Source organism: Lacerta agilis, chromosome 3 (assembly GCF_009819535.1).
Source record: "Lacerta agilis isolate rLacAgi1 chromosome 3, rLacAgi1.pri, whole genome shotgun sequence".
In the NCBI taxonomy this organism is placed as follows: domain Eukaryota; kingdom Metazoa; phylum Chordata; class Lepidosauria; order Squamata; family Lacertidae; genus Lacerta; species Lacerta agilis.
Window position 1 is genome coordinate 26,553,901 of NC_046314.1, and position 13,692 is coordinate 26,567,592.

The 13,692-nt window shown below is 44.0% G+C and overlaps 1 protein-coding gene across 5 annotated transcripts in view; it reads left to right on the forward strand.

Moving 5' to 3' along the window:
• Positions 1–1,458: 1,458 nt before the first annotated feature.
• Positions 1,459–13,692, forward strand: part of ASAP2 (ArfGAP with SH3 domain, ankyrin repeat and PH domain 2) — a 92,533-nt gene continuing 80,299 nt past the window's right edge. For all 5 annotated transcript variants that reach the window (XM_033143075.1, XM_033143076.1, XM_033143073.1 and 2 more), the window contains exon 1: positions 1,459–1,654. In XM_033143075.1, the coding sequence (XP_032998966.1) occupies positions 1,529–1,654 (126 nt within the window). In that variant the 5' untranslated portion in view covers positions 1,459–1,528. The remainder of the gene's footprint in view (positions 1,655–13,692) is intronic.

Consider the following 13,692-nt stretch of genomic DNA (forward strand, 5'->3'; position numbering starts at 1 on the left):
CACTCACCTCACAGAGTGTTTGTTGTGGGGGAGGAAGGGAAAGGAGAATGTTAGCCGCTTTGAGACTCCTTCGGGTAGTGCTAAAGCAAGATATCTAAATTCAAACTCTTCTATTCAATACACACCTGTTATTGATTTCCTCCTCACACTAGGGGAGATGCCTTCTGGGGACTGCTCTCCCAATATATTTTGAGTATACTTAGATCAATAATATTTGACTTATGCTCAAAACTACTTCCAAGGATTGACACCTTAATGAGAACTCAAGGTTGCCAGGACATTGAAGTATATGGTGCATACACCAAGAAACAAATATTTGCCACGTAAATATGTGTGATTCATAACTCGATGACTGTGTGAATAAGCCAACCCAAATATAAGCGAGTTTCCTCACATGACCTCACAGCCAATGCTTCCCCCCCACCTTTCTGCTTTTGAGCCCATTCATACTTTCATCCAGACTTGGGTTTCTTCAGGTTCCCAATAGAACAGCATTAAGAAGAGCTGGATGTTAGCTCAAACGTTACAACCTCCAGGCAACCCACAGTAGATGTAGTAACATCCACACGTTCACGTTCCTCGCTTGAATTCAAAGGGTTACCGGTTAGCAATCGAATAGGTGAAGCGACTCCACTGAGAAACATTTCACCGGGAGCTCTTTGGAAGAATGAAGGGATGCTAAGATGGAAAAGCGTAAATGAAAATGCTGCATAAAAGCAGCTCTGCGGGGGGGGGGGGAGGGAGAGATGTGGGCGAGTCTTTCCTTGTCATGTACATGAACACACACACACACACACACACACACACACAGAGATAGTGTGTGTTTATGCACACACAACTATCCCCTCCTTGTACGTGACCACGGAGAGGTGAGCGCCTGCCTTCCTCCTCCTCCGCGGTCAGGGAGGTGTTTCTCCTTCGGCATTAGGAGGGGCGTGTGTGTGTGGCGGCGGCTCTGGATTCTCCCTCCGCGCGCGCGTTACAGTGGGAGGAGTGTTTGTCTGGTCTGCGCCCCCCCCCATCTCCGCCCTCCTTGTGCGTGATTAGAAAGGGAGGGCTTGTATGTCTGCTTCTCCCCCTTTCCTCCGGGGGTGGTGGTGGTGGTGGAAACACACACACACACACAAAAACTAGGGCATTTCCTCGCGTGCGTCTGGGCGCGCGCGCGGGTGTGTGTGTGTCTGTGCGCGCTTGCCTCTCTCACAATAATCACCTCCCACCCGCCCACTGACGCTTCGCTTCTTGCAAGGGAGATCGCGCCGCAGCCGGTTGCCGAGCGATGTGAGGCGGGGAGGCTCCCGCTTCGCCTGCCTTTGCCTTTGCCTTGCCTCTCTGCCTCTGCGTGTCTCTCTCTCTCTCTCTCTCTCTCTCTCTCTCTCTCTCCTCCTCCTTCCCAGCGCTTTCCCCCCACCCCGTTCCCTCCTCTTGCAGGAGCCTCCTGCCCGCCTGCCCGCCCCGCTGCTGCTGCTCTCCTCCTCTCTCTTTCCCTGCCTTCCTTCCTTCCTTCCTTCCCTCCCTTTTCCCCGCCATGCCGGACCAGATCTCCGTGTCGGAATTCGTGTCCGAGACCAATGAGGATTACAAGTCGCCCACCGCTTCCAACTTCACCACCCGGATGGTGCAGTGCCGGAACACCGTGGCCGCCATCGAGGAGGTGAGCGAGCGAGCGAGCGGGCGGCGGCGCCGAAAGGGGGCAGAGCCCAGACCCAGACCCAGACCCAGACCAACCCCTCCGCCTGGCCTGCGGGAAGGAGGAGGCGGCTCAACCGCCGCACCGAACCCACCAAAGCCCCCATAGCCGCCGGACTCTTATGTGCCTCCCTATACCCGTGCACGCGTGGCTATGGGGCTTCTCTGGGGAAGTGGGGAGGCTGCAAGAGGGAAGCATGGAGGAGCCGCCAGCCATGCCCAGGCTCGCTCTCCTCCCCTCTCCTCCGTCGCTCTTGCCGCCTTCTGGCACAAAGGGGGCTCCGTGCCCGACTCAGCACCCCATTGGTGCCTTGCTTGAGAGGATTATGCCCCCTTTTTTGGCCGGGGTGGGGGTTGGGGGAAGAAAGGCGACAATCACGACAGCCCCTTCTTTTCTCCTGTTTCCCCTTTTTCCCGCCCCCCCAAATCGTTTTTCCTCAGAATACACCTCTATAGCAACTCTTTGCTATCGATATTGGGGCAGCTGGGTGGGGCATTATTATTATTATTATTATTATTATTATTATTTATATATTTTGTTTTTTGCCTTTCTGCCACAAAGGGCTTGACTTCCCTCAGCCCCCCCCCCCCAAGGAGGGCCCCGCCATGTATCCACCTGTATTGGGCAAGGCTATCTTCAACCATTTCTTGGCCTCTCTAAACAAGCTGCACACTCCTCTACAAATGAGCTTTCCTGACACAAAGATTTTGGAAATCTGCCCCCACCCTCCCAAAAGACTCATTGATGGCATTTTCTAACCCAGTGTTTTTCAACCACTGTTCCGCGGCACACTAGTGTGCCGCGAAATGTTGCCTGGTGTGCCGTGGGAAAAAATGAAAAATTACTTTATATATAGTCAATATAGGCACAGAGTTAAATTTTTTAACATTTTTTAACATTTTCTAATGGTGGTGTGCCTCGTGATTTTTTTCATGAAACAAGTGTGCCTTTGCCCAAAAAAGGTTGAAAAACACTGTTCTAACCCATCCCAGTGGGGAGAGGAACTGTCCAAATATATCTATATTTAACCATATATATGTGTATGTGTGTGTGTGTGTGTGTGTGTGTGTGTGTACACAAACACACACACACATGCAATCTTTGCTGTCTCCAATGTGGCTTATTCAGAAAAATGGGATTTGGGAGATGGGTAACCTGACCCTAAGCATATTTACTTAGAAATTATTTTCCACTGTGTTCACTGGGACTTGATCCCAAAGCTGTCTATCTTCCTATGCCTTACTTATTAAGATGTAAGTCCCGTTGGACCTTGTAGTGCTTGCTGAGTAAAGAAAGATGCGTAGGATCCGACCGCAAGCGTTACTCTGGATATTCTTATCTCCCATCTGGGGGACTGAAGGGGTTAAATAAATGCTGCAGATCCACATAAGTAACATCTATATATAAAAAAGTGTTCATCTTTTCTCCCCTTTCAAGGCCTATTATGTTGGAGACCCATGGAGTATTCAATCCCTTGTATTCCTTATAGGAATTAAAATGCCTATGTCACCAAAACAAAAGGGTTAGGTCTTTGACCACAACTAATACAAGATCATAAACTTGCTTTACTAAAGCCTCTGTCCCCTTGGGACTCCTCCTTTACTAACACCACAGCATTTCCTCCCTCTTCTCTTTATTAAGTTGTGGCAGACCCTGGCACATGGGATTTAAAGCACTCTTCCCTTCACACAAAAGAAATGAAAGGTGCATGTTTCTCACTATGCACAGTACTGTTTAAAGGCAAAGGGATTTAGCACTGAATTAGCTTTTGTTTACCCCTATGAAGAGTGTAGCCAATTTGCTTTGGCATAATGTTTTTTAATACATACATACATACACAAACAAACAAATGTTTTAGGCTTCTTTGTGTACCTTCATTGGGATTTAGCTACAGAAAAGAAAGAATGTCTGAGATGTGATCTGTCTAAATATTAAACATCTCTTGCAGAATCCTCCTTCCCAAATAAAAACTGGACTATTTCTAGGATCAATACTTTCCTGCTCCCTCTCACTCACTGCCAATGACATGTAAATGAATTTTGAGGCACATCCAGATATGGTTTGAATGTGTCTCACTGACACATGTAAACTCTGAAGTTACTTTGCATTTTTATTTGAATGGCACAGCCTTTCTGAGCTGCTTCATGAAAGCGTTCATTTTTCTGGTAAAAACCAATGTGTCCAGTCTGTCTTTTTCACTACTTTGTTATGGCAGACTCATAGGATTCTGCATTCTTATTCAAAAGATGAAAAACTATTGAATTCAAGTTAGCTACTCCAGAATGGAGGAAGTATTATTTTGCTGTTGCAAAGAAATCCACTCCCCCATTTGCTCTTAACCTTTATATATTCAAAATATATGCTTTTTTGAATCTTGAAAAACACCAAACAGTCCTTTTTTTGGGGGGGGGAAGGTGTCATTTATTAAAACAACCTGCTATTTGAAAACTTTTTGAGAGTTTTTGTGTCTAAAGTTGCAATCCAAAACGTGTTGGGGAGTAAGTCCCATTGAACACAGTGGGATTTGCTTCCAAGCAAACATGCATGGGGGCACACACGGTAAAGCATAGGTTAATAGCAACATACAGCTTGCTAAGTACACAAGTTTCCTCCATTTCTTTTCACCAGGTTTACTGGCCTGCAGGTGAGTTACCATGTGATGGAGAAATGCCATGGAAGGGCTAATGTGGCCTGCTGTCCATGTATTGCATAATCCCAGTCTAAAGCAAGAAATGATTCCGTTTCCAGGATTTTTCTCATAACTCTTGGATCACAGAGCTTGAAGGAATAAAAAAATAATATTAATTCCATCCTCCTTTCTACCTTTAGACACATTTCTGCAGACACTGGCCTTATGAATAACTCTCAAATGGTTAGCCAACACTTCCTGTGTCTTGGAGCTTTGTGAGAGTGACAGGTCTTTATTTTTACTTTAAAAAGAATTGTAGTGCTTATGATTTTGAAGAACATATATACCACATTCATATATACCACATGAGATTAAACTCTTTTTCAGAGAGATGCTCTTGTATATGGTACCACAATTTGGGGGTGCGCGTTAAGAAATATGTCCAGAATTGAAAATACTCACAGAAACTATTAATTCCTATTCCAGGAACAGCAGCATCATTTGAGTTATAAAGCCTGGAATGTCTTAAGAAAGAGTGCATTCAAATTGTCACTTTGTAGCTTAGAATCATGAGATTTCTTTTTTTAATCTCATGAGTCAGAAGTCAGAGCATCCTGATTTGTGAATGAGTGTCATTCACAGTTCTGGAGTGGTGATAAATTTGAGTTTTTGAGTGTGAAGGGATAGCTTTAAAAACCATGCTGAAAGCTTGTTTCCCTTATAAATGGGAAAACAGGATGTTTAAACAAACAAATAAGCAAGCAAGCAATCCTAAAGCATGCTTGATTCTACACAATCTGTCTGACAGATGTTTGTTGCAGGTCACGTATTGGGTTGAAAGCTAGTTTCCAAAGCAATATGCCTTATCTCAACTGTTCTCCGGGTTTTGAATGCTAAGATAGAAATTTCCAATGGAGAGTAGTATGAAATAGTTAATTGTCATGTATATCAAGACAATATCTTACATCATGCTGTGCAGTGGAGGAAAATGCTAATAAAACTAAAAATTTACTGCCCTGTCAAGAACTGCTCACTAAGGGTGAGTAGAATTATGCGTAGCTGCATTAATTGATGCTTGTGTTGGCAAAGTGTCTCTGCTCATCTACTAGTATTAATTTCTTCAGTAAAAGTTGGCAAAACATCAGCAGTTCTGAATTGGTCACACTGAGATTCTGAAATGGCTTAATTAAACTGAGTACATTTTATCCTAGAATCAAGTGCCTAAATAGCTGTGGCTTTCAAAGTGTAAATCTCTGCAGCCTTTTCTGCTGCAGCAGTACAGGTCACACCCTTTACAGTATTAACACCATTTAGCAGGTTTTTCAAGCCTGTAGAGATGATGCTGTGATTAGAATTAGGCCATCCACTTTCTAATTGCAAGAAAAGAAAAGAAAAGAAAAGAAAAGAAAAGAAAAGGGGGAGACAATAGTTTGAAAGAACTTGTGCTCTTCGCTTGATCCCGCATAATGCTTCCCAGACATATTTCAGAAAGTATATCTGTGCCTTGTATTTTTTATATATACATGATATTAAAACGCCAGCAGGACTGCTTACGCCAGGTAAAACAGTAACTAGGCTGGAAAGACTAGGCTACAGCAAATGATGAGTCATTGAAATAATGGAAACCTGTTTAGGTACTTTACCTGCTGTCTGAAGTTCTCTTTTTCCAAGTGGGGGATGGGAAAGGAGAATTCAGCCTGTAGGTTTTTGTGGATTTTTCTTGATTTCTTAAAAAAGAAAAGAAGTATTGTTAATTTCTGTTGCAACAATAAACCACAGCAACTCCAACAAACGTTGGCGTGCTGATGATCTTGTCACATTACCCAGTTTCCTCTTTGAGTTCACACTTCGGTTGTGACCCATTTTAAGGCATTGATGAATCTACGTCTGTCCATTGTGTCCCATAGGTCGGAAGTGGGATCTTTCTTAATAATGAAGAATCTCATGAAGGAGATTTAATCTCATTTTGGGATGAGTTTTGTATTTCTACAGATAAGTTTCATTTGTTGTGAGACATTAGTGTTGCATACAGTGTTAGGTTAGGAAGAAAAGAGGGTGAGTGTTGAATGGGGTGGGGTTGGGTGGTTATGCTTCTATTCTTCTACTTAGTGTATGTGTGGGGTTTTGTGTCAGTGTCACTTGTATGCGTTCTCTTACTACAGTCATACCTCATGTTGAGTTAGATTAATGTTGCGTCTTTTCGGCTTGCAAACGCGGCAAACCCAGAAGTGGTTTTGCCGCACGCGTAGAAGCGTTCTGCATGCTTCGCACATGCGCAAAAGCGCTCTATCTCGCTCTGCGCTTGCACAGAAGCGTCGCTCTAGTTGCAGACTTTTTGGGGTGCGAACGGTACCCTGGAACGGATCGTGTTTGCATCTAGAGGTACCACTGTATTCACTTGTTGTATTTCCCTGGTGGTGAGAGAGGTTGGGGGTGGCCTAGGGAGTGGTTGGTTGTCTGTGTAAGTGGTGTATGTGTGTGTGTGTGTTTACTTTTGGATCAGGTTAGCCAGATTGATTTGTATGCTGTCAGTGGATTCTTGTTGTTGTCTTGTTGGGCTATGTATAAAGGGCAACCATACCAGGGTGAAGGCGTCTTCTTCTATTTGTCCCCGTGTCAGTTTCAGTTTATTGGTGAGTTTTTCTAACAAGGCTTTTCCCCATACTGTTTAATACCATTTGGTCCATGCTCACTCCTGACAGGTCTCTCCAGTCTCTGGCTATGATGTTTCTGGCTGCTGAGGGTAGGTGGGTTATGAGCTCTCTATAATGTAAGTAAGGGACACGGGTGGCGCTGTGGTCTAAACCACTGAGCCTAGGGCTTGCCGATCAGAAGGTCAACGTTTCGAGTACCCGCGATGGGGTGAGCTCCCGTTGTTCAGTTCCAGCTCCTGACCACCTAGCAGTTCGAAAGCACATCAAGTGCAAGTAGATAAATAGGAATCGCTCCAGCGGGAAGGTAAACAGCGTTTCCGTGCGCTGCTCTGGTTTGCCAAAAGCGGCTTAGTCATGCTGGCCACATGACCTGGAAGCTGTCTGCGGACAAACACCGGCTCCCTCGGTCTATAGAGCGAGATGAGCACCGCAACCCCAGAGTTGTCCGTGACTGGACTTAATGGTCAGGGGTACCTTTACCTTTACCTATAATGTAAGTGGGCATTATTATCTTGGAATATGTTTAGGAGGGCCAGTTCTGGGGTGACTGCTAATACTTGCTTAGTTATTATGCATATTTCTTGTACGATTGATGTGCAGAAGAGTTGGATTTTGGGACATTCCCACCACATGTGGAGGTATGTGCCTGAGGAGGCGCATCCTCTCCAGCATTTTGGTGAGGTTCCTGGGTGTATTAGCGCTAGCTTCCGTGATACAGTGGTGGCCCGCTAGACGAATGCCTCGCTAGACGAAAAACTCGCTAGCCGAACGGTATTCGTCTAGCGGAAGCTGCCCCGCAAGACGAAAAAGTTAATGGAGCTGCTTCGCAAGACGAAAAATTTGCGTCTTTTTTTTCGTTTAGCGAAAGCGCGGCTGTCATTGCCGCTTCGCTAGACGAAAAACCCGCTAGACGAAAATTTTCGCAGGACGAATTATTTTCGTCTAGCGGGGCACCACTGTATTAGGTACCATCTTTAAGTGAGTTTCAGAGTGAGTTCTTTTCTTTTCCGCTGATACTGACTTGCTTCCTTTTAAAAAGTTGTTGGGAGTGGATTGCCTGAGCTTCTCCTTCTATCGTGGTGCACTCACACAGAGAAATCATTAAACTAAAAGAAGTATTTTTGTGTGGGAATCATTGCAAACCTATTGCCGCAATAGACACTGCTGTTAACATTACTACAGGATGTCTGATAATAACTATTTTGCTCTTAATTGGTGTTTTGCCTTTTCGTTGGGTGGAGTCAAATGTTTCCTTTTCATGTCTTTGTAGGATGAGTACTTTTAGTTAGTGTTCTAAATCTCTTGATTTGATATTTTATTTTTTCATTTTACGTTGCTTTGTATGTGTGTGTGTTTAGTAAGAAATGAATGAATGAATGAATGAATAAAACAAATAATATTTTTTATTTCTGGGACTGTATTGAATTTCAGACACTGTTCCAGAGTATGCATCCTGAGTTACATAGGCATATACAAGATGTCTGGATGTGATAAATCAAAGCAAGGTTCTCCATACCTGGCACTCCCCAATGATTGACTTTATGTTCATATGATTGTGTATAGCAGAGTACTGGTCAGATCAAGGTGTACCACAGGACAGTTGCCTGCTGTTCAAGGAACAAGTTTAGTAAAAGAAACCCAGATAATTAAAGCAAGCTTGTTTAACAGGGTATAATGAATTTGACCTGGAGGAAATTCCTTTCTGGTCCTAGATGTGGTAATCAGTTACCCTATGCAAAAGAAAAACCTGTTGATCAAGTTTCCCAACAAAGGAGAAATTCTTAGCATTCTAGCCCTGGTCAATCCTGTCAGACATCCTAGCCGCTACATTTTTAGAAAGTGCATCCCTTGAAGCATGCGTTTCATGTAATGTGTGGGGTGCAACGTAAATGTGGCATATCTGTAAAGTAGCTGAAGAAGTGTGCATGCACACGAAAGCTCATACCAAGAACAAACTTAGTTGGTCTGCTGCTGGAAGGAATTTATTTTATTTTATTTTTTATTTTGTTTTGACTATGGCAGACCAACACGGCTACCTACCAGTAACTGTAAAGTAGCTAGTTCAGTTTGCCAGAGTATTTCTCTTCCCATGTGTACAAGGTAGGCACTTAGAAATCTGAATTCATTTATATTTCAACCCTTGACTTTTAAAGTAGTTAAATAGCTGTCTTGTTCTGCTGTCCAGAGGCATGTATGGAAAAAATTCTGTAAGCTAGTTCAGGTCCTGAAACATGTCACAAAATCATGCTGAAAGGCAACCTCGGGGTGGGGGTGGGGCAATCCAGGGCCGTCTTAATTAAATCCAGCGCCCTGGCACGAAGATCCCTCCGGTGCCCCTCACACTCTGCTGGGCAGGGCCAGGCACAGCGGGCAGCCAGAGGGCGCGGTGCAGCAGGCGGGGACGCCGAACTCGCACTCCGCCAGGAAGGGCCAGGTGCGGTGGGCAGCCGGAGGGGCGGGTGGGGACACTGCCAGCTGTGCTCCGCCTCCACCTGCTTGGCCGAAGCGGCAGCGTGGCGCTGCCATCCAGGGAGCCCTGGCTGCAGCGCCGACGGGAGGCTCACCAACGGCCTCCCCGCGTCCGCAGCCCGAGAAGAGGTGGGTGAGAGTGGTGCTGCCGGCAGGGCTGGAGGACGCAGGCGCCCTTCTCAGGCCGTGGCGCCTTGCGCCAGTAGCCTCAATAGCTAAGACGTCCCTGGGGCAATCCTTCCAGACAGTGGGGTGAGGTTAACAGATTACATCTCAAATTTAATCTGTTAACCTTGCCGCTGATGCCTAGTCCTTACAAATAACAACAAACAAAGTAGGAGCTGGAGGAGGTGGAATTTCCTTTTCATAGACATTTCTTGTTCCTAAAAGATCTCTCTGTAATTAAGATACGAAGTTGTGAATGGGTTGCTATTTTCTATCTCTTTTCTCCCCTCTCCCCGCTTGCATTTCCTGTCAAAGTTTGGCCTAAATCCTAGATACATCTGCACAAGCTTTAAGTAAAACCACATTTTTTAATTATTATTAAACAGAACTATTATGTACAAAGAGCTATAAGGCATATAAGGCTAGTTTCAGTGTCAGTGATGGAGTTTTCTGAACTCTTGAAAACTTTGTTGTTGTCATTAAAACTTCGTTTGTATTAACCATTTTCTACAGAAGGATTCTGGTTCAATCCCTGCCAATTCCCAGGTAGGACTGGGAATGCTCCCTGCCTGAAACACAAGCAAGCCCCCATCAGTGTAGTTGTTGGACTGCAACTCCCACCATCCCTGACTACTAGGGATGATGGGACTTGTAGTCCAGCAACACCTAGAGACACAAGTTTGAGAAACACTGGGCTGTAGGCAGGACTGACCTAGAGGGTCAAATGGATTGGACTCAGTTTAAGGCAACTAGCTTGCTATGTTCCTTATGAATTACAAATTCAAAGCAAAAAAAGCTACCGGTTTTGCCTTCAAAAACAGAATGGCATCAATAACAAAGCAGTATACTTTGCTAGAAAATAATGTAATTGCATCATCCATGGTTTTATTCCTGCTTCCATTTAAGAGTCATAATCTTTTTTGCAGTCTTCCTACATAGCTTCTGTGAAAATGATTATGATGTGGACCCACACGTTATCATAATGATGGGGAGGGGCTGTAGCTCAATGATAGAGCAAAACATCCCAGGTTCAGTTCTTGGTTTCTCTAGGTAGGATTGGGCATGCTCCCTGCCCCAAACCCTGGAGAGCTGCTGCTAGTCAGTGTAGATAATATTGAACTAGATGGTTCAGAGCTTTCAACTGGCATAAGGCGGTACCCAATGCATGCAGGTCTATTGCTTTAGTTAGGAATTCTGATGGGTACAACAACAGTAATGTGAATAATCTTAGGTCGGTGTTTGTTTCTCTTAGTGGTGATGAATGTAGGGAGTGGACATGAACCAACAACAATACATAGCACAGGACCTAAAAGCTGAAAGGATTGGACAGATTGGAAATTGAAGAAGCTGTGGCGTTGTCTCCAAATAGTGCTAGCAGTGGAAGAAATGATAGAAGATGGAGCAGTTATTTTTCTTCTCTTGGCCCATCTCTGTTTCTTGGTGGAACAATGGCAAAACTTAGCTGTTGGCTTACAAAGGCATTGCCTCATGGCTCTTGAGGTGCATGGTTGCCACAGAGGAAAGTTGACTGTTCTGGCTTGTTTTAGCTTGTGCACTGTTGCTCAGTGGATTCAAATATTGGGGCCTGAGCATGAACAACTCTGAATGGGCATTAGTAGCGTTGTGCCACAATGCCAAATCCAGGGTATGTATGGCAGCTTGTATTCATTAATTCACCATGAGCCATACCATTTCACCACAGATTCTGCCACAGTATTTTGCATCAGCATGTGGTATATGGCAAACGCCCTGCTTGCCACTTGTGAGAGTGATGCAGGTGAGCAAGCAACTCTCACCCTAGGACAATTTGGTGTGAGCTTTGTTCATAGAATGGAGCAGCTGGAGGGTAGCACAGCATAGGCCAGCCCTTTCCTCGAACTGGTGCACTGCAAAAGTTTTGGACTACAACTTCCTTGAGTGCAAGCATGGCTAATGGTCATTGATGGTCCAACAACATCTGGGAGGTACCTGGTTTCTGTTTTGACTAGCAACAGTCAATGTGTTACAACTGATTGTAAAAATAAATATTGCAAAGGTGCTTTAACATAAGAACATGAGAAGAGAGCCCTGTTGGATGAGGCCAAAGTCCCATCGTACCCTGCAACTCTCTTCCCACTGTGGCCAACCATATGGCGCAGGGAGCTCACATTGCTTCTGCAAATGCTTATACTGTAGTGGTTTATACTTTGAAGAAATCAAGGAAATGGAGAGTTGTTGGACAAGCAGGCAATATGGTTAGATAAATTCTAGGAAGCAACAGATAATTCAAGAGCAAAGGGTCCAGGGAATCACTGAGATGTTGGAAATCCAGCAGTAGCAACAAGAGAACGTGAGTTTTTAAAGGAATGGGGCTGAGCTGGGGGGCTGGAAGAAGAACAGTTCAAGGGGAAATGGCAGTAATTTCCCCCGTTTCCTTTTAAAGAATTGTGGTATCACTCCTTTTCACTTCTCTGGGGATTGGATATATGTGCAAAGTGTTTGGATGGTACCTTTTGAGAACATCTGCTATCCAGAGATTAGTTAGATTAGTTAACTGTCAAGAATTAAATATCCACTGGTCTGCGTTTTAATAGTTTGTCTTGCTTAGGCTGCAATTCAACACGTTTGTCTGGGAGTAAGACCCACTGCACAAATAAGACTTCACTTCTCTGTGTAGGATTGGATTGTTAGAAGAATTGAATTCTGTTCTGGTGTTTACCTATTGCAGATCATTTGCAGTAGATTTTCCTTTCGATTTTTGAGGGGTTACTTTAGCCATATGTGGGGTGCTTCTTGGGGAGAGTTTTCACCTCAACGTTCAGGATGTGGAATTTATGCAGGTTTGCCATTCCCCTTCTGTAATGATTTGCGTGTCTTTGCCAACTGCTTTTGACTTGCAGAGGTACATGAATACGTATCTAACTCTTTTATAACAAACTCAGTAAATGGCTTGTAGCATCCTTCCAGCTAATTTTATCCTGTTCACCATTGCAAGCTGTCTGAAACGAAGGCTGCAGCGAAACACATTGTTGGTGAGGCCGTGTGTGCTGATAATGATCCAAGACCTAATCCGAAGGGATTCAGTAGGCTGGCTGTTGGATGAGAGCAAGGCAATATGGATAAGAGGATGTACATCTACTGGTTATGATGTCATTATTAAACAGCAGAATTATTTTCTTTTCTTTTGTCTGCGAAGCTTTGTTAACCATTCATAAACACTGGGTGGGAATAGCCTTGAGAAGCCCATGATTTACAAGGTGCAGAGGAGATGAGGATATCAAAAAGTAGCAGTAGAACAGAGAGTGGGTATTCTTTGTTGGTTTTGGTAGTTTCGGTCCTCCAGTCCAGTGAATGCTTTTTCTCAAGGGTTTGTAATGATTGGTTTATCAGTTTTGAACTTTTCCTGCACATGTCTAGTCTAGTCTAGTTCATTTGTGCAAATGTTACAGCTGTTCCTCTTGGCAGTCATGTTTCTTTAATGTCGGTTCCTACAGCTGCATCCTCAATGTTAGCATCTGACTTTAAACCAACAAAAGCCAGAAATTAGAGCATAGGCTGTGACTTGGTTTCCTCATCCTTAGCATTGTCTAGGAATTGTAGTGTGCTGTATAAAACCACCTGCTGTGCAGATCCCCCCCTTTTTTTGCACCAGAGTAAAGAGTAGATTATCACTGTGGTGTGTTTTTTTTCCAGCTGGAAGTCTATAATTTTGTCTAGGCATTATGTTAAGTATGTATGTGACTACCTTAAAACAGCTGAAGAGATTGTAGTGGAACAAATTAGTTGTGCATTCCTGAAAAGCTTTTGTTACGTATTTTAAAAGGCACAGAGGGGAAATAAGGGAGCATGAAAGCAATGTGGACATGAAGCATGCATTATTTGCTCTGGTTCATTTTCAGTGAAAACTTTCTTTACAAAAAAAAGAAGAAAAATAGCCCTAGTGAAATCTGTTTTGAGGAAAGCCATTTAGGAAGCAGCATACATCCACTAATCATTTTAATCCCTATCAATCAGACAGGATTACTATTTGAACAAAGGCAGAAGAGTGGAAATTTTATTGAAATGCATATATCCATTTTTTTTCTGCCCCTGTTCCCTAATTTAGA